Genomic DNA, 25,533 nt, shown 5'->3' on the forward strand with positions numbered 1-25,533 from the left:
TGGAAGTTAAATATATGTACAGGAGATCTTTTGAAAGTCCCTAAACGCTGCTTTAGCCTGCTGTGTGTCAAAGGCATGGCCTCAAGCAAAATGCTCATCTACAAGGTTACTTTTCCATATATCTGCTGTGGACAGTCCATAGCTCTAATAGGCAAATAATCAAAGAAATGCAATGAACTTGAATTCTTTCAAATAGAATTACCACAGCCACCTTTCCTTTCTGAATTCAGACACAGCAGAGTTGTGGGGATATCCATCCATCTAAAAGGAAAGAGTTTGGTCAGCATCCCCCCCAAAATCAGGATAAAACTCTCAAACTTTTTACAGAACTCTGGTTTTCCAGGAAAGATTATTAATGGTGTAGAAATATATTCACAATAAACACCTTCTGCTGTTACCAAACACATCAGCTTGCATTTGGTCTTTAGTTATGCCTTAAACCATTTATTTACTGTCTAGTCATGATTCATGTAACTATATATTGCTGCCAAGCGAATTCCATTGCCATGGGGATATTTGCAGACATTTTAAATAGTTGAGATAAATAAAATAAACTAGAAAACCACCAAGAAATAAAGTGATATAAAATGGGAGATAACTGTCTTGCAAACTAGAATTAAATACACTGAATTTTTGGTCCGCATTGTCAACACAGCATTAACTACCTGAGCTGCATAATAAATACACTGCAAGTAGAACAATATTACAATTCTTTCTGCAGTGAAAGTAGTCAAAACACTTGTTAAAGAAGGGTAACGTGGGGAATATTTGCTGCCTACACAACTGAACCCACTTGCAGTAACATTCAATTTCTCAGCTAGGTATTTCAAGGAAATAAAGAACACGCTGCCATGAGTCTGTAAGGAAGTGTCATATCCAATAGATGATTTCTACTGCAGTGTCTTTGATGAAAACAAGTAATATCTGAACACGAGCATGGGCATCCTCAGTATTAGTATGCACATAAGGCATGGATTAATGCAACTAGGAATTCCAGGTATATAAGGAAGAGCAGTTTTGTTTAGCAAACTGTAGAACAGAGGTGTTGCCACACACCCAGTAGAGCACAAAATTAACTATCAAAAATGGCTATCAGTTTATAACAGTGCATGCTTCATATACACTCAGCCACAGTTTTTACAGATCACTGGGCATTACATTAGGCAGTTTGGGGAAAAGGGAAGGGAAGGGAAGGGAAGGGAAGGGAAGGGAAGGGAAGGGAAGGGAAGGGAAGGGAAGGGAAGGGAAGGGAAGGGAAGGGAAGGGAAGGGAAGGGAAGGGAAGGGAAGGGAAGGGAAGGGAAGGGAAGGGAAGGGAAGGGAAGGGAAGGGAAGGGAAGGGAAGGGAAGGGAAGGGAAGGGAAGGGAAGGGAAGGGAAGAAGAGAAGGGAAGAGAAGGGAAGAGAAGAGAGAAGAGAAGAGAAGAGAAGAGAAGAGAAGAGAAGAGAAGAGAAGAGAAGAGAAGAGAAGAGAAGAGAAGAGAAGAGAAGAGAAGAGAAGAGAAGAGAAGAGAAGAGAAGAGAAGAGAAGAGAAGAGAAGAGAAGAGAAGAGAAGAGAAGAGAAGAGAAGAGAAGAGAAGAGAAGAGAAGAGAAGAGAAGAGAAGAGAAGCATTCAGGGTAGAAAGAGTCCATGCTGCCAGATAGTCTGAGAAAGGCATTTAATGACCCCCTGATCCAGAAGTGGAAGAAAATATCTGTTATTTAAAACATATCTGTGATGTGATGCTAATAACCCCAACCCTATTTTTTCTACACAAACCCAGATGATGCCTTTTACTTTATAATATACACACTGAAGAAACCAAGTCTGAAGCCTGCCTGTATGAAGTACCTTATCAATTCAAAAACTCTCTGACACTCTAACTTTGTTATTACAACAATACGATAACTTTTCTTATCTGGAATACCAAAGATATGTCCAAGGTTATGCTAATGGATCTACTCTGAAAAAAGCTCTTGAAATATTCTTGGCTTATGTAGTGGATTCATCATCAAAAAGACCATTATCTTCCATTATGAATCCCAAATGTCCAAATAACCGATTCTTTAAGAACTATTTTCTATTTCAAGTATTGCTTTGTCATCAGAGCAGAATCTCTGGGTACTATTCTCCTTATGTCAAAGAGTAGTTTGGCATGATGTAATTCAGTTCATAAATATGCAAAAGTAATCCGAATTAAGTTTTAGTGTTTTCTTTGATTTAAATTTCAGTTTTTAATTTTTCTGCATTATGTGCTCATAATTTAAGTGATTGAACTATAATGTTTTGAATAATTACATACTTTACATTCATATTTTAGCTGTCGGCTGTTTTCTTAGAAAACAGTTTTGAAAGATGTTTTCTGATAACAGATTTGACTATGGGATGTAAATGTACTGCAATCCTGAAAACCAACTACAAAATTTCTACTGTCATCAGTCCCAGCAGGCTTCAGCCATTCCCATGTGTAAACAGACAGCAATTCTTAACATGGCTTTGAAAAATAGTTTTTCACTTATTGCTAAGTGTTCCACGTCACTCTTTACAGAAAGGGAGAAGTGAGTAGCGATACTGGATAAACTGAAGCTACATACATAGGTGTGTCCAGCTTAATTGCATGCTGCTAGATAAACTATCAGCAAAGCTCCAAAGACAGGTACAAATAAGCCATCCTCTGGCAATAGCAGGAGACAAAGCCAAGCAGTGAACTGTAAAGACTGTATTCATTGATTCTAGCCCAAAGGCTCCAAAACCTGTTTTTAGGTTGGAACCTAACGATCAAAAAGTTCATTGAATGGCTGAAATTGTAAAGTGCAACTGAATATCTGAAAAGTGACTTTTGGGGAGCGCAGGCTAGATGTTTGGATGTCAAGGCATCAACAATTTTGTTTGTACAAAGCAGGTGTTCAGCAAACAGGAAGGACGGTCTGACTACGTGGAGCAAATTACACGTGTAACTGTGGTAAATCAGGCAGGTATGGAGGTTCAAGTCCTCCCCTCTGCGGAGTGCTGCACTCCCAATGGTTGTGATAAGCAGTTCACGTTGCTTATTCGGTTCATTCGAGTGCTTGGTGCAGCAGAGGGTGGAACTGGGAGTGAAGGCACGTGTAGGTAAGAAGAACAAGCAGAGATTGAGAGAGGACCCCATATTGGAGCTAGAGGCCAAAGCCTCATTTTCTCAACAAATTGGCAAAGTGATTAAAATGCCAGCAAATGGTATAATCTGTAACATACTGCTTTGGTTCTTTAACTTGGATGTGAGCTGCACCTGAGTCCTTGAGTTGGCATACTATTACCTCGAGTCTAACTTATTGCTCTAGTGTTTGCAAGGACAAATCCTGATTCAGTATTCCTAGAGGGAAGTCGATGTCCTTTAATCAAAAGAGTACAGCTGGGAAATACAAAGCACAGCAGCAGCACAAAGTACACAGTACTACTTTCTTATCACAACCAGTCCTTTACTTTACTTCTTGCAGAAACAACATTCAGATGATAGTAAAGAGAACAATGTAAAAAAGCTGAGTACTATATATAGAGAATTCATCTGCTTTTATTCTACATTGTTTTACTTCTAGAATGAAAAAAGAATCCGTCTTTGCAGAGGAAATTCATTCTAAGCTCAAAAAATTATTTTAATTTTAGAAAACATAATTCTTTCCTTGAATCAGAAAGATATAATGAAATGGCACATTGCATTAAGTGTCTAAGTGCTTGTTGCCTAGTACGATACGCAAGGAATGATGGCAGTGCCTCATACTACAGTAGGAAGTGCTTGCTAATGCAAATGGGCAGGAAGGCGATACCTCCTAAGGCCCTGCTCGTGTGGAGGTGTCAGTGTGCACAGACCCTTCATGCCCCCAAGACTCTGCTCAGGCACAACAGTCTATACGTCTGGCCACGGCACTGCGTATTAATGATTACACATCTGGGCGTACAGAAAGTCTCTTAAGGATTGACCAGGACCTACCCAACCTCAGTGGGGCTTACTTATTAACAAATAAACAAACAGAGAGCTGGAATTACCAGAACGGACTGCAGATATTGCTTCTGGTCCTCCTGAGCAGTCACTCCTGCCTGCCTGTGGAAGGGTGGATGGGGAGAGGGGCATTTGCTCCAGGCTCTGACTCTCTGAAGTAAGAAATCTATCTCATGATCTGTCAGTTCACTGATTTCTCTGAATGTTGTGCAAACAAAGTATTAGATGGTGCATTTTTCACATAGCTTAACATTACAGGAAATCTGTATTTCCCAAGCCACAGGTTGTTCACCAGTCAAAATGCTGCAGAGCACTGGATAAACTCCCACCAAGGTTGGATCTCAACTCACTTAACAAAGTAATCATTATTAGTATGAGTACATGATTAGGCTGCCTTTCTGCTTCTACTGATCTATATTCCCAGCTACACAACCATAACTGCACAAAGCAACCATTTTCTACCTTCAACAATAAGTGCATGTGTGTGCCTCTCACAAGGATCACATCATTGGGTTGAAATCTATCAAAGCCTCTTTCTTTAGATAATTGAAGTAATGGATGTATACCAGGACAATACAGTAAACATACTACAAAACAAGAGATGCTGGTTTTTTTTTTTTTTTTTTTTTTTTTTTTGTCATAGCAACTGTTTAATAGAAACCTATGTTTGTAACTTCTACAGTATGAGCATTTGCTGATGAACACAACTTTTTCTTACTGCTGCAGAGCAATTTTTTAGTCAAAGAATGGTGAATCTTCAGAAGGGGATCAAAAGGGATACATTTTAATTAACTTCATTTGCATGTTCCTAAATAACATTATAGGTAGCAGTCAAAGAAAACAGCCATAATGGCAATGACAGCAATAGTAGGGATAGTTGGTTATTGTGCTGCTGGAGAGTTTTGCAAGGACTTTCTGTTTCATGAGAGCCTTCTCTGAATACAGAACAGCTACACAAATACAGGCCTGATTCTGGACAAGTGGTCCCACTGAGTTTGCATGTCTCAAAATAGGAAGAGGCTGATGGACAAGACATAGGGGCCCAATCAGATGTGACACCAGATGCCTCATGCTATTGTTAGTATTTGTACTACCATTGTATTGGGCTGTTTCTTGTGCTAGGGAACAAAGCAGAATGGCAGTATTTATACAAAAACCATCAAATGTAAAGGGCAACAGATGTCAAAGAGGGAACAGAATACAAGGACAGGAGATGTTACTGGTCAGTATGACAAGCAGCGATCAAAGAGCTTTCAAGATTTTGAAAGGCATTACTGCAAAGCTGAGATTTAAGGACGGGTTTGAAGAATACTGTGCTCATTATTTACTGCTGAACATCCCCAGCATTATCACTACTTGCATAACGTAGATTGTTTATGGGAACAGAGTTTAGGACCAGTAGGTATAATGAAACAGGTTCATTTTGGCAAACGATTGCTTGGTATGCAAAGATCTGTTACATTAGCACAGGAGCTCAGAAGGGTGGTGCACACACTGTGGTGCTGACTGAGAGGTGTGATTCAACCTGGAAATGCACTGTGTATCCTACAAACCCAGGAGGCACTGGAGTTTCCATGCAGGAGAAAGTCAACAGGGCACATGCACCATAATTTGCAACACATCCCATGCTGGAGCTAATTCACCTAGTGAGTCACACCTGCTCACATTAATAAAACAAAACAAAACAGTCTTCCTATGTCTTATTGGCAGGAAGGCATGAAAACTGGCTAGGCTGGCTGGGAACCAACCAGGCAGCAACACTAGTTAGCACATTTTTTAAATAAGGTGAGTGAGTTTTGTATCTGTGTCTGAGGACAAGGACACGAGCAGGTTCTGTGCTATGGCAGATAGCCCTCTATGTTGAACTTGGCAAAGTGCTTTGGTGATTTCACACACACAAAAAAAGTCAAAAATCATATCTTACTTTCTTTCAAAAGTATCAATTTATGTAGAACCGAAAGAGTCTTGAAGTTTGCTGATGATGTAGTGAAGTCTCTTCTTCTTGAAGAAGAATGGCAGATCACTACGGAAATGTGAGAGGTGGAATTTGTTATATTTTACACAGAATGTGATATCATTTAAGCCTCAGGGATCCATTTGCATTTGCTTTATTCTCAAAATATACACAATTCTGTAGAATCTCCTGAACCCTGCAAATTACCTTATGAAAAGAGAACCCCCCTGCTATTCACAACACAGAAAAACAGGACATTAACCTCACATAAAACCCACTGGCTTGCATCTTGCTCCCTCATTAAGTCTGTGCCAATTTTGGAGCAGATTTCAAAGGTGCAAGCTCACTGTTTTTTGTGTCGTTCTTTTTTTCATTCAGTGATCAATCCGTGAAATAATACTTAAAAGAAAATTCCTTAAAAGCTACAGTTCCCTTTTCAAAGCTATCCTCAGCAGCTACATGCTTTGGGCCATTTTCTCATCATATCTGAAGACCAAGACAATTTTTGGGGGGCAATCTGAAGCCTTTACTACAAGAAAGCAAGCAAGTATTACTCATTTGATTGTTTTCCCACAATGTATTTTTACGGGAGAGTTGTGGGGACCATATTATATATTCAATGGACAACTTCTGTGGTGCAAAGTGTCTCTTTTTGGTATTCAAATAACCACGAAAGCAATGTAGCTGTATCTCATTGCCATGGACATTACCACCTAAACCAACCAGAATGAAAAAAAGGTCATTTCTTACCTCATCCATTGTGAAAGACACAGATTTATGAGATAACATTTGGCAGTCCCGTGACCAATGATAATAAAAAATCTCTTTCCCTTGGGCATCTAAGTACCACAGAATATTGTAACACTTCCAGTTCTTAAAGAGCATTGAACCACATTGTGCTGGCCTGCATACCTTTATGAAAGAAAAAAAAAAAAAAGAAGAAAAAAGAAGAAAAAGATCAGTTTTCAGATTTCATAGAATCATAGAATGGCCTGGGTTGAAAAGGACCACAATGATCATCCAGTTTCAACCCCCTGCTATGTGCAGGGTCGCCAACCAGCAGCCCAGGCTGCCCAGAGCCACATCCAGCCTGGCCTTGAATGCCTGCAGGGATGGGGCATCCACAGCCTCCTTGGGCAACCTGTTCCAGTGCCTCACCACCCTCTGGGTGAAAAACTTCCTCCTAATATCCAACCTAAACCTCCCCTGTCTCAGTTAGATTTGTAAGAAGTATTTGTATATCATATGTAAGGCACTGGATGAGAAAGAACTGGGTGGAAAGCAAAAGAACCAAGGACTGTCTTAGCCTCTTCGTAGCTGTTTTTTCTGCCTTGCTGCGACTACCTACACAACTACTGCTTTAACAGCATGCCTGCTTCAGCTATTGAAATGGAACTTTCTACTTTCATCCTTCTAGTACCCCATCGCGCTCTTAAAACGTACCCTTAACAATAGTAGAAATGAAATACAACACATTCAGCATGTTTCCCTTTTTGCCGAGTACTTTACTCGAGAAATGCACTGTCTTGTGAGCAAGAAAAAGCCAAGGAACCATGAGACCACGCTCAGAAATCCCAAACACAAAAGGGGTGTAAGGTTTCAGATCACACATCATAAACACAGGTACCAACATTTCAGCGTGTGCATAAAACACCCGGGAGTTTAAACGGCTCCAAAGAGACGTCCCAGGTATGAAAGCACAACGCAACAGTGAGGTCTGCAGTTGAATGGGAAGGTCAAACGCAATTGTTTTTTTTCTGCTTTTTTTTTTTGGCGTGCCCCTTTTCCAGCACCACAGCTGAGCTCCTGAGGGCTGGAGGCAGTTGCGAGGACGGGAGAGCCCGCTTCCAGCCCGGTGCCAGGCAGGACTCGCTGTGAGGGCGCGGCGCGGAGGCAGCCGTGCCCGAGGAGCGGCTCCGGGTACCGCTCCCCGCCCGCCTCCCCTCAGCGCCCAGCGGACTCCGCGATCCGCGCTTGGGGTAACGGCGTTCCAGAAAAAGGAGGGCGGCCGCAGCCGTCCCGCCCGAGCCGTCAAAGCCGCCACCCATCTTTGTTGCGGGCAAACCCCGCGGCCCGCCGATGCGGCTTTGGCGTTCCGGCGTGTGCCCGCTTCCAAAATGGCCGCCGAGCGGACCCTTTTTCTCTGACACGGGACGCGGCGAAGAGGGGGCGGGCGGGGAGGAAATAGCAGCCGAGCCTCGCGCCGGAGAGGCGGGGGCAAAGGGAGCGGCGCGGGGAGCGGCGGCGAGCGCCCTCGGAGCTCCGCGCTGAGCACAGGGGCCGAGCCGGAAGCCGCCGGCGCTGCGCGTCGGGAGAGGCGGGCAGGGGCCGTGCGAGCGGGCGTGCGAGGCGGCGGCGAGGGACGGAGGAGGCGGCGCCGGGAGCGCGGAGCCGAGCCGTTAAGCGCGTCCGGCCGCCTGCGCGCGTAGGCGCCGTGTGGAAGAGCCGCGGCCCCTCGGCGGGATCGGCGTAGAGGGCGGCGGGGCGAAGGAGAAGGACGACGACGAGGAGGAGGAGGCAGCTCGGTCCGCGCCGCCGCGGCGGAGGGAGGGCAGCGAGCCGCAGCCCAGCGCCTGCAGCGCACCGCCGGCGCCATGGGTGAGTCTCCAGCCCGGGGCCGAGGCGCGGGGCCGTGACAGCGCGAGGCGGCCGGGAGCGGAGCGGAGCGGAGCGGTGCGGCCCCACCGCGGGGCCCCCGGCCCGGCGCCCCCCGCCCTCCGCCGCCTCAGAACTGGCTTCGGCCCCGCGCCGCCGCCCGCGCTCCCCTCCTCCACGCGCTCACTTCCTGCCCGGCCGAAATTGTATAATGTATTAATGGGGCTGCGCGAGAAAGCGAAAATGCCGGAGAGCTTCTGCTCCCTCCTTTCTCTCTCGCTTTTTTCTTGTTTTTTTTTCTTTTCTTTTTTTTCTTTCTTTCTTTTTTTTTTTTTTCCTTTTTCTTTTTCCCTCCTCTCTACCCACCCTCCCCGCGTCCCTCCTCCCCTTTTCTCCTTTTGCGCCCAAATTTGGGAGGGAGGAATTCGCTGCAGGAATTAAAGCAGCGCTGAAATATGCAGGAGAGGAGCGGGTGGGACCGATACCGCCTCGCCGCGAGGAGGAGGAGGAAGAAGAAGAGGAAGGGCCGCATGCGGACGGATGCGCGGGACGAACCCGCCGCCCGCCGCTTCCCCTCGCCCTGCCCGGCTCCCGCTGCCTCTCGGCTTCGTGCAGCCGCCCTCCCGCTGGGGCTCGGGCTGAGCGAGGCCTCCGGAGCCCGCTGGGTTTCCCCCGTAACGCCGCCCTGCTCCGTGGCGCTGGGAGAGGGCGGCATGGGGAAGGCGGCTCTACTCGTTTCAACGCGGTGCTCTCGGCTTCCGAAGGAGCGGTTGGGTACAGATGTGATTCTGTGGCACGGCAGCGTTCAAGAATCTTCTGCACGCAGTTGGTGTGCCACCTCCTGCTGACGAAACGTGGGTAGCAGGAGGTTGTCAGGAGAGGCTGCTTGGATGGCCAAAGGAATCCCTTTTGCTCAATGCTGGCTTGCACATGCTTCCATGTGCAGAAATACTGACTGTCTGCGTTAATATTGAGACCTAAAAGAAAATCAGCTTGAGCGTGTGCAGCTTCAGCTCCCTGGAAAGTTAATGGGTCATAGCTTCAGATCTTAACTGTAAAGCAGACCATGCCTTCTCATGCAGGTTTGGTGGTTTTTCTTTTTTCTTTTTTTTTTTTTTTGGTAGCAGCACCTTTTCAGTGTTACCATAGATTCATAGAATGGCTCTGTTCGGAAGGATCATTTGTTTCCAACCCATCTGCTGTGGGCAGGATTACTACTCACTAGATCTTGTGAGATAGGCTGCTTGGGGCCCCATCCAACCTGGCCTTGAACACCCGCAGAGATGGGGCATCCACAGCTTCTCTGGGCAACCTATGCCAGCGCTTCACCACCCTCTCTAGTAAAGATGTTTTTCCGAACATCTAGCCTAAATCTCTCCTCTTATAGTTTAATCCATTCCCCCTTGTCCTATCCCTATCAGGAGGTGTAAAAAGTCACTCTTCTTCTTGCTTATAAGTTCCCTTCAAGTACTTAATTTCTGACTTCCAGTCAAAATAACATCACCTTACCGGCTGAAAGGTTGGCAAACTTGAGAAAATGCAGTTTTGTGTATCAGTAGACATCTTCCATTTGATGGCGGCCCAGTTTGCAGTGCTTGCCGTGTTCTGTGAGATTACCAGCAGCTCTGCCTGGTGAACATAGAAATGTTATTTCCTTCTGGTTTCAGGTGGCAGTTTTTTTTTTCTTGTAGCTGACGTGTGAATAGCAGGGACCAATAACTAGAATATTTCCTTAGGAGGACAGTTTTCAAAAAGACATTGCTTTAAGGGTTGATAACTGCATGGACCATGCAGAAATTGGAATTGAAATGCAGGCACATCCCCTGCTCCTCACTGATTGCTGCTGAGGAGAAAGGCTCACTCCGTAGTCATAGTGAAATTGAAGGAGATGTACTGAAGCAGTAGCAGTTTGTGTGTTGATAATAACTCAGAGCATTTCCTTTGGTTGACCCACAAGGACAAGTGACTTGTCACAGCTAAAATGGTGCTGTGGATGTATACTCAATATGACAAACAATTGTCTGTATGTATGGCTAAGAGATTGTTGTTTGTCTTAAGCAGAGATAAAGGATCAGATTTAGAATCTCTGTAAGCAAAAGCACAATAGATTTTGCTTTGTTTTGTTTTTCATGAGAAGTGTGTCTAAACATAGACAGCAGTTGTCTCTTTCCTTTTTTCCTTAACTGGTAGTATCTTCGTTGCTCTCTTTCAATGGGCCAGGCTGCTTAAACTGTTTAGTTTTCAGTAAGTTCCTCAGTGCTTGTTGTTCTTGTTCTTTCAGTGCCACCTTAATGCGTGCATTAAGACAACAAATAGTTACAAAACAAAACGGCTGAAGATCCATAACCACATTTTAAGGACAGTCAGCGATGGAAAATGTACCTTGGAGAGGGTGTAGGGGAGAGGCTTCTTCTCAGAGCTGTGTTGTGAGGTTCATCTTTAGCATTAACATGTTGCCAGACTGTTCACTTAACCTGTCTAGACCAGGAATGGGTATGTATGAGTGATGTTCTGTTTGCTCTGGGTTGGTTTTCTTGCTCCTGAAATGAACCAGTTAATTGCAAATGTGTTCACTGTAATTAGATAGGCATTTAGTCACCATTTAAGTAGTTTAGTTAAGTCTCATTTAAGTTAGTAATTCAAATTCAGGGTAGTGTTAATCTCTAGGCGGACACAAGCTGTCCTTACAGAGGGAAGCAAGCCCTGAGCTGATGTTTACAAGATGTATTGCAGAGGTGGGGATGGTGACACAGGAGGGATGGGGACGTTTCTCAACAGCAAGAGCTGGAAACTCAGCTCACAGAAACCAATACCTTCCTGCTCACCTTGTCAGGGGCAGTTCTGCATATGTCAGTGGTGAGTCAAATTAGACTTCTTTCTTGCCCCTGAGTTTAATCATAGCATCGTGATAGTTCCGTAACGTCATCAAGCAGCTCTTCTCTCTTCTGGTTTTCTTATTAGTAAAGAATCCAATCAGCTGCCCTGCAAAACCAGTGATTCACTGCCTCGGTTGAACATGGCTGTTAAGATGCTATATGTTGTAACATTATGACATTCCTTGCATCACAGTTAACAATGGAATAGTAACCACCAGGGCTCATAAGTGTCATAAAAGACAGTATGTGTCCACTGTCCGCTGGCAGAGTTTGTGCTAGAGGTAGATACAACTTGTGCCTGACTGGTCCTTGTTCTGATACGCATCCTGGATTTCCTTCCCACAAAAGCCACTTACTTGTTCTGCTTTTTGTGCACGAGCAGCGTGCCTTCCTGACATCCCAGGTTGTGTGACACAGCAGGGCATTGCATCACTGGCCTTCAGGAAACCACTCGTGGCAGAATTGTGCCTTAGTGGCTCTATCTTATTTACAGACTGCTTTCTGAACAGCCATTTTTAGGCCACGTTTCCATAAATTAAAATGGTAAAAAATGATTAAAAAAAAAAAAAGCTGTTCAAAATGCAATTGCAAATTATTTCGGAAGCAATGTTGCAGAACGATAACGGTGTGGGTGTTGCATAAGCTTATTGGCTTCTGAGTATAACTGAATGGTGACTTGGTTAGTTCTCAGTGGCATAGGAGACATAAAAAATCAGTTCTTACTCAGTGGTGACAATCACCCCTCAAGATGTAGATTTTTAGTTTGCTTGTCTGTTTCAAACTGCAATGTTGTGTGCTCTTGTTTCTTCATCTGAGTAGCAATGAAGCTGGGACTTAAAGGCAAGGGGGAGGAAAGTTTAAAACATAAGGAGATTTCTCTTTCCTTTGACCCCTGTAGCTTTAGGAGGATCAATATTAAGATAGAGCATATTTTAGCGTCAACGTTTTTGAAAGAGCTTTCTGAATAGAAAGGTTGCATTATAATCATGAAAGATGAGAGATCTGAAGAAACAAAAAATAAATCTGACTTTAATAGTCTTCTCTTATTTGCCCACAAAAAAGACCAAGGAATGACACTGTCTAGAATTATGTTCTATTGGATGAGACTAACTGAGCTTTTCACTGTTTCGGGGGTGCTTTGGGGCAAAGTGTGATAGGAACAATGACTAGAAAGAGAGAAATGCAAGCTGTATACTTGTTCTCTTTTCAGGCCTTGTTCCCTTTAACATTGCTGGTGGTCTTTCCCTTCAGTTCCCTTCTTTAAATGCTTTTATCATAAGATTCCATAGCTTACAGTTGTGTAACTGGACTGCAGCTGAAAAAAACTTTCCTGATTGTGTATTTGTCTCTTGCACTTCGTGTTACCTCTGGTGTTCCTATAATTGGTATGACTGGATGAGCTTGCAGTTGCGTATGGCAGTTAACCTTAACGTAGTGTGGGGTAGTTTTTGGTTAGATATCTGAGCTGATCTGGCTTTGTTCCCTAGCTGAATAATTACCAGGCTCACAGGAGGGAAGCCTAAGCTCACCCTGGTGGTACAATTGCTAATCAAATCTCTTGGCAGTGGTTTGAAGGGAAGCAATTGGGCTGTTTTCCCTGCTCGTGCAGCAGTGCCCCGTAACCATTCATGGAGTCAGGCTTTTAGGAATTGCCTGTTTGGTGTTTTTTCTTCCCCATTATTTTTTTGTTTCCTATCAGTTGAGCTCCCTGAAACTCTGGTATTGCAGGGGTACAGAAGTGATGGCAGCATTGTGGTGTATCACTAGCATTAGGGCTTTCTTGAGCGATGTGCAAAGCAAAGGCCCTGGCTGATGGTAAGTGCAAAGAATATTGCAGTGCAGTGGGCCTTGTAGTCCTGACCAGGTTCTACTGCGCTGATATCTGAACTAAATTAAGGTACTGGCTTTAATTGTCGTGTTGTCAAAAGCAGTGGTTGGAGGTATTAGCAGCTGCTGCTGCTGGAGAAATGTAATTTTTCTGGAAGCTTTCTGGCAGCAGAGGTTTTTCTCATTGTACAATCTTGCCAATGTTCCCTGTAGTTTTTTTTTTTTCCAAACAAGAATGCAAAACTTGGAGTTTATGACTCAGAATTTGACTTCTGGATTGCTGGCTTAAGTGTAATTGAGTGGTTTCAAGTTTGGTGCAGTGAGAATTTCTGAAGTAGGGTGAGTCCAAGAAAACCATCTTTTTATTTCCTTATTTCTTTCCCTGCCTCTGGAAGAACAAAAGCTTCCTAATTGCAGTTAGTAAAGGTATACTAATAAACCAAGAGGTTCAAGATTAAATTAACTTCCTGTTGGAAGGCATTGCCAGATGGTGTGAAATTAAGGTCAGAGTAATCTCTTGATCACAGGCAAAGGGGAGACATTCTGTTGCCTTCTTTTTTAATTCTTTTAGCGTGTATTTCAGTGAGAGCTTTCAGGAAGGAGTAGCTTTCACACTGCTGCAGCACTATTTACTGGAGCTCACGGTCATCTCTACTCTTTAGCTCTGCCAAGTATTGACTTCGGTGCTCTGATCTGCAATTCTGTGGATGTCTGCAAACCTGCAAGAGCAGCAGAAGGATCCTGCAGTTTGTAAGTAACAGCAGGCAGCGCTTTAAGAGACTGGGGCCAAAGCTAGAGGATGTGGTTGCCTGGTCCTTCTTTATATGTTGTGAGGTCGAGGACTTTGAACATAGGGGAACCTCCTTTTAAATCAGGTAAAGGAAGAATGTCTTAAAATGCTACAAGTACTAAACAATGCTCCAGAACAGGTCCTAGAAGGGATCTATTAGATTCCAGAATAGAAGGGAGGAGAAGGTGGAAATGTTAAGCCCTCATCCTGTAAACAGTTGTTCCTTACAAGCAGTTTTAAGTTTAGTTATCAGGCTAGTTTTTCAGCTGGTTGGTGTTTGTGTTTAGGTGTTTAACAGGGCATCCGTAAAAGGTCCTCAAGATTTGTTGTACTCTGAATCCTTGAACAGTTGCAATTTTCAGTAAGTAAATTCAAGATTGTATCATTCATGTGTATCAAGTTAATGCTATGTGAGTGTTAAGCCTTGGTAATGCAGGGAAGGGAAACTGATGTTTTGGTTGTCCAGATGGATGCAAGAATTGATCTTTTGGAGAAGACTTTGAAAGAGATAAGGATACAGCTTCTAAAAAGAAACATCAGTGAGCAGCCTCTGACTCGGTTGTGGAATGGTTCTTCTCTTCCTAGCTTTGTGCCTTTGGCATCCTGCCTGCAAGGCATCCAGTATCCCCTTTGCTCAAGGTGACTCTTCCAGTGTGTTCAATTCTTTTTCTCTGCAGGTGGTAAAAATGATCCTGGGTTTCTCGTTCTCTTGAATTGTGCTCCTAGTGGTGGATCTTGGCCGTAGTGTGGAATTCCCACACTGAGCATTGCTAATGGTGCAGCATAGTCTCTGTTGGTATACATACTGGGCTGTGTAATGCACAGTCTTCACAGCCAGCTTTGTTACTAATGCCACAAGTTCAGGCAGTTGGGAGGTTGAGAAACCAGCAGATTTGGTGGTGTTGATTACCAGAACAGAGCTATGGCTTTAGTCTGTGCAGTCTTCAGCTTTGTACCTGAAGGAAGCAGGCTGCTGGTGGCCCAAGAGCCATCAGATGGTTTGAAAAATACACATGGTGATAGCTGGGCTGAAAATACGTTCCTTGACATGGAATGAGTGAAAGCAAAACTTTGGGTTTCTAGCTGCTTACTTATAATTACCATTCATCTGTAAGATACCAATTAATATATATAGTAATAATCTGAGAAGTTATCACTGAGGTTTAATGTTATCAGTGTGGGCCATTCTTTGTGTCAGATTGCTTACCCCAGGGTTGCAGTAGTGTGAGATCTTGAGGACAGCCTTTACTGACAGTCTTTCTTACACAGTAATTAACAATGGATGCTATCTTCCTGTGGTGTCTCTGCAGCTTAAAAAATAGATGGTTCAGAACTGTGCTGACAGCCTCCCGTGTCTCAAAACTTGTAACATCTGAGCTTTGCACATGGACTGTTTCTCTGAATTGCCATCGTTCTTTAAAATAGCACCCAATTCTTATTTTGATCTCTTAGGTCTCATTAGAGTTCTTTGTATTATAAATACAAAACTCCTTAGGCAGTGTGGAAATAGTTTAAAAAATAAAACCCTCTAAATAGTAGTGATTTAGGAACTTCCTGAAGTTAGCATCTTGTTCATGATGAGATACCCTCTTTTGTTAATTTTTCCAAAGTCTGAGACAAAAGGGTCCATTGCTTTCAAAACGCTCAGTTCTCATTGGTCTGGAGTGCTGTTTTGCTGCAGCACAAAAATGCAATAAAGCCTGAAAGATGAGTGACAAGGACATATTTCAGAAAGCTTTAGCTCCAAGTGTCTGTCGTGGTGAAGCCCACAGGCCTTCTGCAAGTCAGAACTTGAGGCATTCGGTATGGAAACCAGCGCAGGGGAAAATAAAAGAATATTCACAAGAACAGATGGCTTCCATATGGGAACAAGTTGCATCCACCATGTAGAAATGTATGGTAAAAGCCCTTCCTCTTAGTTACTTTAAATGAGAATTCCTGGTGTTAACAGAAACACCAGAGGTGAGATGCTGTAATTTCTCTCAGGGTTTTGGGGGCACTGCTGTGTGTGAAGGTACTGGAGCATTTCTGCAATGTGAGCTATCTCAGCAGCTCTCCTGCAGCTGCATGCTCAAGAAATTCAAGCAGACGGGCTCGTATTGTTGCACACGTAAGTGCAGGGGGCTGCTATTCCTTGTGTTGTCAACCTTGCAGCTTCCCCATGAGCCAAATGGTCTCAGCTCTGAATTGGAGGCATAGAAGAGAGGTGGGCACAAAGTGCGTGTTTGCAAGTATGTTTTTCTCAGCATCTTTGTTATAACACGGTCAGTCTGGTTGCAGGAGTTCCCTTTCTGTGTTGGGGCAGATGTAATGTGCTCTGGCTGTTGCCACTGCTTTGCCCTGAGATTTGGGGTAGGAGAATGAGGGAATTAATGTTTGCTTTTATAGAGTAAAGCCTATAAAATGCGATCTAGCATCACCTGAATCCTTGTGTCACTGACTGCTGTGTGCAGATTCGGAATGAACATGTAATGTTAGCAAACCTGAAGGAACTGAAAACATGTTCAACAGTAACTCCAGACTAGGAGTGTATAGCAAAGGAGCGAACTTGATACATTGCAGCAGAACGATTCCATGTATTTCCTAACTGTTACTGTGCTTTGTTGCTTCTTCTCCAAAGTTTCCATAGCAAAGTGAGACTCCTGAAATGGTCTCCCAAGTGAGGCAGTAACTGCAGTGACTGGTTTGTTTCCTTGAAGATGGCTCTCCTCAAACACTGAGCTTAATTGACTTCCCAGGAGATGAGAGACAAGAGCAGCGTGAGGTAAAACTGCCAGGAAGTTCCCACCACCTTGTTTGTCTGTTTGAATCTTTTTTTGTTTTACATCTCTTTGGGGAACTTAAGAGACAAAGGATGTGACATTTATGAAACTGAATGCAGATCACTCTTTGTTTAGTTTCTTTCTTTTTTTCTTTTTTTTCCTGGGAGGTTTTATATAGAGGAATCATTCATAGCACTTTACTGAGTATTCTACCTTTGCATCTTTCATCTTCAAGCCACGAGAAAGAATAAACATTAAGTGACAGCAAAACTGAGGAGGAGAAGGTCAGAAATGGTGGTAGGTAATCCCCCATACTGTGTGGAGGGTGCTCAGTGTGCAGCTGTTCTGATGCCAGCTCCTCTGGCTCCTTCTTGGCTCCCACTTTGTGCAAGTTTCCTTGCCTTCTGTGTTGCATCCTATAGTTGTCTGCCTGATGGCTGGCTTTATTTTTTTTTTTTTATTATTATGACTATACACACACACACACATTTAATTAGGTGAATTAAGCTTTGATAGTGTCCTTGTTAGATCCCTTTTGCTTTTCTTGGAGGTTTTCCACCTTTCCATGTTGCCTGTAGCTCAATGGATGGGTTGTGCTATCTACTCTTTGTGATGTTCTGCATTGCAGAATCCTTTTACTCTTAGGACTCGCATGTGTTTAATGCTGTTAATAAAGCAGATGATAGTGATGATAGCACAGGAAAAAAGAGAGCCTACAGCCAGCTAACTTCATGGGTGCTGACTCTGACTGTGCCCTGTGAGGTTTTGAGGAACAGTTTGAAATACAACTGCAGTTGTTGGATCAGTGATTGAAGTTATTGATTATTGACTTAATCAGCTTGCTTCTAGGGACTGAAGAGATCCTGGCTTCTTAATAGCACTTACACATTGAAAGGAGGTTCTCTTCTGGGTCCTTCTTGAGGAGTTTTAGTTCTTTCTAATACAGGCAAGACCACAAGTTCACACTTGCAAGCCAAGTATTTTTCCTAAATAAGATTTTTTGATAGATGTCTTCTATCTGCAGGTGATGCCTGCTTGAGGGACTCGAGGAGCCAATTGCCTGTCCATCTGCACTAGATTTCTGCTATGCAGATTATGGCAGGTGTTATTGATTCAGCGGGTGTTTATTTTCAGTAGTGAAAGAAAAAACAAGTTTGTAGATGGTCAGCTTAAGTTTAGGTTTACAATTGTAGCTGATGAGTTTCCTTCTTCCCTCTCCCTTTCCCCAGCTTTATAGATCCAGCATTTGTTTTAAAAGTAGAGAGTAGATCTTAAAGTTTTAAAAACAAAGTTAAGGTACTCTCTATTGTGTAAAAGAAATAAACAAACAAAACAAAGGCAAAAAAGAACAAGTGCTGTAGGCACCCAGCAGCATCACTGCCCTAAGTAGTGCTACAGAGAGCTTTTGTTCCAAGAACAGCTGTCAGTGTGCAGTTAGTGTTGGCCTCTGGGATGTGGCAAGGCAAGGTAGGGGTATGTATTGGCTGTGTGCTTTATGAAGGCTGGAGGAAATGTAGGCTTTACCTGTGGCAAGCTTTAGGGATCTTGATGTAAAGTAATTCCTAGGCCTTCCCATAGGCTTCAGAGACTTTGAGGAACTGACATGGAGACTTTGAGAAACCAGCACTGTTGCAAAGGATGATTTTATTTACTTTTGTAAGTTTCTGTGTTGAGTATATTAAAGGAAATAGAAGTCCCTAATGTGCTTTGTAGAACAGCCTTTCTGTAGAAAACTAAAAATTTGTATAATTATTGAACTACATGAGAAAAAATATAAAAAAAATCATAGTGATAAGAAACCAAATGGAAATGTGTGTGGCTGAAGAGTGTGCAGAATTTAAGTTGGAAGTTCTTGAGAGATGACTTTAACTTCACCAGAGCAGGTGAGAAGATATGGAAGCTTCCAAAACAGAAAGGAAACTTGCCCTATGTTGAGGTACCTTTCAAGAGCAAATTGACTGCACAGCAAATACACAATTTAGAAAAGATGTTGGACATGTGTCCCCCATTCCAAATGTGTGAATTAAGTTAAAAATGTTGCTTTCTATTTACATCATTGGTAAGTGCCATTGCTGGCCCATGCCTTGTGCAATGAGTAACCATGCTGATGTTCCTTTCAGTGTGGTTGGATTTCTGAGTTTTCTGGCATGCTAGCTAACTTTCAAATGGTAGGTCTGGGAAGGACAATAGGGAAGGATGAATTGCATTTCTTATTTTTAGAATAACTTTGGGAAGCTCCAAAGCCCCATTTTAATGGAAAAAAACTGGTTGGAAAGATGAGTGTTTCTGACACTGTCAAACTGCTTTCTTGTTTTATCCAATTGTCTTCATTAATATTTGCCATTGAATGGGTTAGGTCATAAATCCTTGAGATTTTTCATAACATCCTGTGCCAGGCTGCAGGTTGCTGGCAGTGCCCAGCAGCTGTGCTTACCATGCAGGCAGACTCTGAGCTGTGCTCCCAGGCTGCACACAGCAGAGGCAAGAATGGCTTTAGCTTGCCTCGGGCTTGCATCTCTCCTTGATAAGAGGGTGCACTGCTTCATCAAGTAGTGGACCTTATGCCAGCCATCTTTTGGCCCAGATGGTATTTCCTGAAGATTGACTTTTTTCTTGGATACGATCAGCACAGAATAAAGAGAGATGTAAATTGCAGAGAGTGGGCAACAACAGAGATGATAGACAGGCTGGGCAGATGACAAAGAGATTAAGATTTTTTAATTGTTGTTTGTAAAAAGCTTCCTAAGGTACTGCTTCCTTCCCTTCTTCTCATCAGCTGCACAGAGCAGCTTGCTGTTGGCTGTTAATCCATTGCTTCAGATGATGGATCTGAAAGCTCCCGCTCAGCTGCTGGTTTATGTGGGCTTTGACATTTTGCTTGGGGCAAACCTCTATTAAAATAACATTGAGTGCACTAAGTGGATGCATCAAAAGTCAGCTAAGGCCAATAGTATAATTTCTCATATGACTTGCTTTCATTTGTGCTCCGTTAGGACAGGGATGATGAACAACAGCGAGGACTTGCATAAGAATATTAACGGCTGCTTGATAAAAAGTGGCTGTTAAATGCAGTGTAGGGGAATATAAAGTGATGGATACATGGACTGATTTTGTGCTGTGTGATCAGAAGTGAGCTGTGAACAGCTGCTGCAGCCCAGGAGCAAAGGCTTGGGGCTGTGGTTCAATTCCCCAAAGGCATCAGCTCTGTCCTCACAGGTCAAAAGAGCAAATGACATGTTGGGAAGAAGTAAGGAAGGAGCTGAGAACAAGAGATGGCGTGTGGTGAGGCCATGTAGATGTGTGACTTCTCCTTGGATAGTACATTGATCTCACTTGATCTTTCTAGAAGACTACAGACCAAGGAATGTTGCAGAAGAGCTGCAGAGGTGATCAGAAGCATGAAACTGCTGCTTCTCCTTGAAGTATGTTGGGTTAGTAAGGCTGTTTCCTGACGCAGGTGTGCCAGCTAACTAGCAGGAGGTAATTTCAAAATGGGAAAGACCTCCATTTAACAATGTGGGGTGAATCAGAGGAAGATCTTGTGGCTATGAGGGCTGATAGGCTATGAGGGGACTGCAAAAGCCAAAGGCATGCATCATAGCAAAAAGAGAAAGGGAACCTCGGTGCTGCTCTGAGCTAGTATCCATGATGGTGTCAATCTTCTAGAAATAGGCTCTGAGAGTATGAAAATAGTTAAAAATTGAATGTTAGGGCTTGGAAGCATCAGTGATTGCAATCTTAAAACATGATAACAAGATATATTTTCGTCCTTCTCTTTTATATCATTATCATGGAACTGTCAAGCACCGGAAGATGCTTAGTGGAGGAAAAAAGAACCCAAAAACCCAGAAATGTGAAGAGAATTCTATGTTATGGATGGTTGTTATAGTTTCTCTAAGTGCTTTGTTGGAGAGCTAGTGTGGATCTCTTGTCACCCATAGTTAAGTGATGCTGAGCAAACACTTAACTTTTGCACCCTAATTTTGTTCTTTATTTTCTGTCTATCCAACCAATGTCACAGTTTGCATTAATGCTCAGGAGTGAATTGGTGCTCTTCAGTGAATGTGCGAATTTTACAGAAATACAAAACCCTCAGAGATATTTATGATGATGATGGCTTTGATCTTTGTACCTTTTTCACTCTTAAAAAATAATGTGCAATAGCATGGTGAAATGGGATCATGTATTGTGGTGTGCACCTATGAAGAAAACAAATGTGCTTGAGTCTGTTGTGGGTTCAGATAGCATCTGATAATTGAAAGCACACTGCACAACTAGAATAAAAAGGACTATTGAATAACTGCTTGTACTGGAAAATGGTGTGAAGATTGTTTAGCTCACTGCTGTGAGATGAAGCTATCTCTTTAAAACAGAGCAAATCACTGTTTTATGAAGCACTGTGCGCTGAGCATACGAGATTAAAAGAATAGTGAGTAACTTTGTTGATCAAATGTAAGTAACTTTCTCTTTTTCTTTCTCTCCTCATGCTACCTGTTCCTCTTCCTGGATTGCTGCTGTACCTGAATGGGCTCCTTGCTGCAATGGCTCAAATTCACTGTTCCACCCATCTACTTTTGGATGTATTCTATCAATGTCTTCAACACTGGAAATGATGGAAATGCGTTGTTTACAAAGTAGCTGTAAGTATTACGTTGATAAAGATATGTTACAACTTTTGTGAAACACAGTAAATGTCAAGGCTTTAGGAAGTGAGTTGAACTGAGGTGGGTGAAAGTCAGGAAAGGATGAAAGCTAAGGAGATCCTCTGGTAAGTATTGGAGACGTGAAGTCTTGCCCTGCACAATGATCCATGCAGTGGAATGTAATGCTTCAACAACAACAAGAAAAGTAATAATTTATTTTAAAAGTTGTTGGAGGAGTTTAAGAAACTTGATTCCTCCTATTTTTTGGTTTGTTTAAAAGTAGAAGGTGTATGAACAAGTCAGATCTCTTCCAAGTCAGTACAGTGAAAGTGCAATTTTAGTTGATGATGGCTTTTCAGAAACTGGAATTTGACAACTGATTTTGGTTTTTACAAAGGCTCTTTCCTGTTGATGGAATATAAGCCCTTGAGTTAGACATGGCGTTCAGATTTGACACTTCATACATCCTTTTGTTTAGTGACATCTCTATTTTGTTTGAATTAAAACAAATAGTGAATGTAAACATTATACATCCGCTTAACAGAGCAAACAGCTGAAAGTTGCTGTCTAGTCTTGTTTAGCATTTCATTTTCAGATTTCTTTAAAATTCTTAGTAGTAATACCATTCCAATTGTGCAACTTTTTGTAAAGGAGAAGGAAAGGAAATAAGAATTAATGTAATCAAAGCAACAGTTATTTCGTTTGCTTAAGAACAGTTTCTGGTAAGAATGGCTTACATTAAAAAGTATGTGCAAATTGACAAGTAGAACTGCAAGGAGTGTCTGAGTGTTTTTATATCTTGTGAGATAAATAGCAATTACGTATGTTTAATAGTTATTAAGGACCTGCCCTACTGAGGAACTTTTTCATAACTTAAAAAACATCCAACTAAGTGAGAGTTACTATCTCTGAAGCATTGGCTTCTGGTTAGCTTTGTTAGAGCGTAGCTGATTATATTTCTCATGTGTTGTAGTGATAGATTAGAAAAGTAAAACAATCTTTGAATTAATTAAAAAAAAATAATTTAGAACTCAAATCTTCTAAAACTTTTCAGATGAGCCTTGAGACTGAAATGAAACAAAAAGCAGAATAGAATTTTAGAATTTCTTGATGACAACAGGCAAAAATCACACATATAGAGTACTAACATCTGTTTCTGTGTGTGTTTGAACTTGAAGCTATAATATCTAGCTTTAGCAGACTGTCATTAAATATTCCTTTCTTATTCTGTGTGAATTAATTAAAAGACACTGTCTTTTTAAAAATGGGAAGGCAACTAATGCATTGTATTATCACTAAATGAGAACTGATAATCATTTAGTATTGGGATTAAATCTTTCTTTCGTAAGCAGTTCTGCTAAATTCAGCCTCTTCAGATTTACTTACACTGCTGCTATCACTGAGTTTGTGTTATAGTGATGTAGCCTTCACTGAGAATAAGGATGTCTCTGCCAAATGGAGATAGCAGTTATGTCAGTTTAAACAAAATTAATTAATTGACTAGTGCCTTGGGATTGCAAATAAGCTAGTTCTTAGGGCATTGTGTGTATTGAAAAAGGATAGCATTTTTCTATACTTGCAAGGAATGCTTGCTTTAATTAAAAAACATTTTCTTTTGAAGTATAGGTGTTGCTACTGTGAACGTGTTGGGTTTTTTTTCTTGTTTATTTCAATATTTAGAAGAAACATCCAAAAAAACACGAGTCAACCATGTACAAATTTGAATCAACCATACTCCATCCCATACAGTCAAGTTCTAAGGCAGTAGTGCCTGTAGTAGAACAGATTTGTGTGTGGCTTTTCATAGAATCTCTGTCCTATTGAAGTTAGTCTTGGAGAGGGGAATTCAAACTGGCAAACAGTGCTTCAACTCTGGATGCGAATAACTCTTAAACTGTGAAATTGAGGCAATATCAAGTCACGTTCTGTCATCTTTGGTTGGACATAATCTACTGTTTTAAAGCCATTGTTCCATATAAAACAGTATCTGGTGTTGCTTTCAGTAGAAAAAATGTCAAAACTATTCTCGCCTTTTCTGTAAAAGAGAGCTAAACTGTTGTGTCTCATAAGAAGATCCTCAGACCAGTTTCATCATCAAACACATCTCTAGGATTCTGCTAGAAGAATGGTTTGAAAGTAACATGGCTGATGTCTGGAGGATTGCCAGCTCTAGGACAGTGAGGGAGCAGCATTTTAAATACCTCCAACGTTTTCATTTTTGTGGTGAGAAAGAATGGCTAGCATCCAAAATTCTCATCTCTTTTCGGAGTAGGGCGATATTATGAATGACTTTTTCACAGTAAAAAGCAACTGAAGTTTTACATTTGTGAAGGGTTTGTTGCAACATGTGCTACATTTTCAAACACTGGGCATAGATTGACCACAAAGGGATTAAAAATGGCCTCTAGTTGTGTGATGCAGAAAGAGAGTGCATCAAGTTAGTCCCAGAAAAATCAGGGCAGTACCACCAAGACTCACAAGAATATACTCCTACAACTTGCCTGTGTTTCAAATGAGTTATGGAACAAAGTTTTTAACTTTTGTACTTGTACATTGTTGTGCTTGCACAGTCATAGAGTTAACACAGCTCACTTTCTGTGCAACACTACTGGATACTGCTGTATGTTGCTGCAGTACATTGCACTGTCTTTGATGTATGCAGGTCAGGATGTTGAGAGGTAGGATAGACATCGCCTTTTTGGGTTCTAAGAAAATACAATCCCACTAAGAAGTTGGAAGCTTCTTAAACTTGTGAATATCTCTTGTCTTAGCAACAGAAGAACCTTGAAGGATATGTGGGGTTTGCAAATCTTCCAAATCAAGTTTACCGGAAGTCTGTGAAGAGAGGATTTGAGTTCACGCTCATGGTAGTAGGTAAGTGTCTTTATTCACTGAGTAGTAATTGCTGGATGTGGACTTAGTTCTAAGATATACATTATCATGTTAAATTTTATTTTGCATGGTCTTTTGAGAAAACAAGGATCTTTGTCTTCTTGGCTGTTAGATCTAGAGTGTTCGAAAAGAACGTGTCTTATGCAGGTAGATAAGGAAGAAAACAAAGAATAAGAAATCTGCAGTTTCTATAATCTTAAAAAAAAAAAAAAAAAGCTGATGTGGGTCTTGTCTAAAATATGACTTGCATGTATCACAGAATAGAAGGGATTTGAGCTCACATTTTCATCTGAATAAAAACGGAACTGCTTTTACAATGGTGAATGCAGCATGAGAATCTGGAATCCAAATGCAGAGTTAGGTTCTGCCATTTGACCATACCCAGTGTATTCTACATTTCTGTGGCCACAAAGCTGTGGTACAAAATCAAAGCTTTAATTTAAACAAACCTTTCTAGTTTGTATGGTTGCAATGAAAACCAAATGTAAACAGTGGGTTCCCTATGGACTCCAGGCAATTTGAAACTGTAGTTGGTATGGATGAAAAATGCTGGACATAATAGTTCATTTAGGTGTCAGTGATCACCCCAATTGTTATCTGCTTTGATAGGTCATCTGATTTCCCTTATATTCTCATCAGTGTATTAGTATGGTAGTAGATCATCATTACAGTTTGGTACTGAAGCATATGTACTGGTTATGTAATTCAATTTTGTCATGCTAATGGTCAAAACAACACAAAATAATTTTGTAATAGCCATCTGTCTCTTTCTTGATGCCTGTGCCTTTGTCTTTTGTAATTTGGATAGCTTTAATGCTGTTTTGTCATCAATACAATGAACATGCTGTGCAGTCATCATGTACATGTTACATAAAAGTGCTGTTGACAAAGTTAGAAACCAAGGTCAAATTGGTGAATACTTGTAGTTCAGTTATTTTCTATTGATTACAAAGTGAACGTTTTAAAATTTGAGTTGTGTTTTTTTTTTAATTATCTTGGAACTAGAAGTCCCTTTGTAATCTAGCATCCAACTTCAGAATTCATTTGTTACAGAAATCTACTGTTTTGAATAAAATATGGTTTTTTGCTCTTGGGAATTGGCGAATGGGAAGGAAAGACTGTCTTCAAGTTTAAGCCAAAATGGGCTATAATTTGCTCTTTGTTGTTTCAATCTTGCAAGGATCAAGTCACTTAAAGCACAAATAATGACATATATTAGAACTATAGGAAGTGGGTGA

The 25,533-nt window shown here is 41.9% G+C and overlaps 1 protein-coding gene and 1 long non-coding RNA gene across 5 annotated transcripts in view; one reads left to right on the top strand and one right to left on the bottom strand.

Moving 5' to 3' along the window:
* Nucleotides 1-3,670: 3,670 nt before the first annotated feature.
* On the bottom strand, nt 3,671-12,900 carry LOC116227253 (uncharacterized). 3 transcript variants are annotated; one of them, XR_004166515.2, is made up of 5 exons: nt 11,331-12,900; nt 10,888-11,045; nt 10,015-10,134; nt 6,661-6,822; nt 3,671-5,979 (listed from the first exon to the last, which is right to left on the bottom strand). It is a non-coding gene; the product is annotated as an uncharacterized LOC116227253 (long non-coding RNA). The 3 variants fall into 3 exon arrangements; XR_016467636.1 differs by having other exon boundaries at nt 10,015-10,792; XR_016467635.1 differs by having other exon boundaries at nt 10,015-11,045.
* Nucleotides 12,901-21,381: 8,481 nt separating this feature from the next.
* Nucleotides 21,382-25,533, top strand: part of SEPTIN7 (septin 7) — a 61,936-nt gene continuing 57,784 nt past the window's right edge. For both annotated transcript variants that reach the window (XM_090142293.1, XM_031590463.2), the window contains exons 1-2: nt 21,382-21,400; nt 24,175-24,277. In XM_090142293.1, the coding sequence (XP_089998419.1) occupies nt 24,268-24,277 (10 nt within the window). In that variant the 5' untranslated portion in view covers nt 21,382-21,400; nt 24,175-24,267. The remainder of the gene's footprint in view (nt 21,401-24,174; nt 24,278-25,533) is intronic.

Source organism: Phasianus colchicus, chromosome 6 (assembly GCF_987193195.1).
Source record: "Phasianus colchicus chromosome 6, bPhaCol1.hap1.1, whole genome shotgun sequence".
Classification (NCBI taxonomy): Eukaryota; Metazoa; Chordata; class Aves; order Galliformes; family Phasianidae; genus Phasianus; species Phasianus colchicus.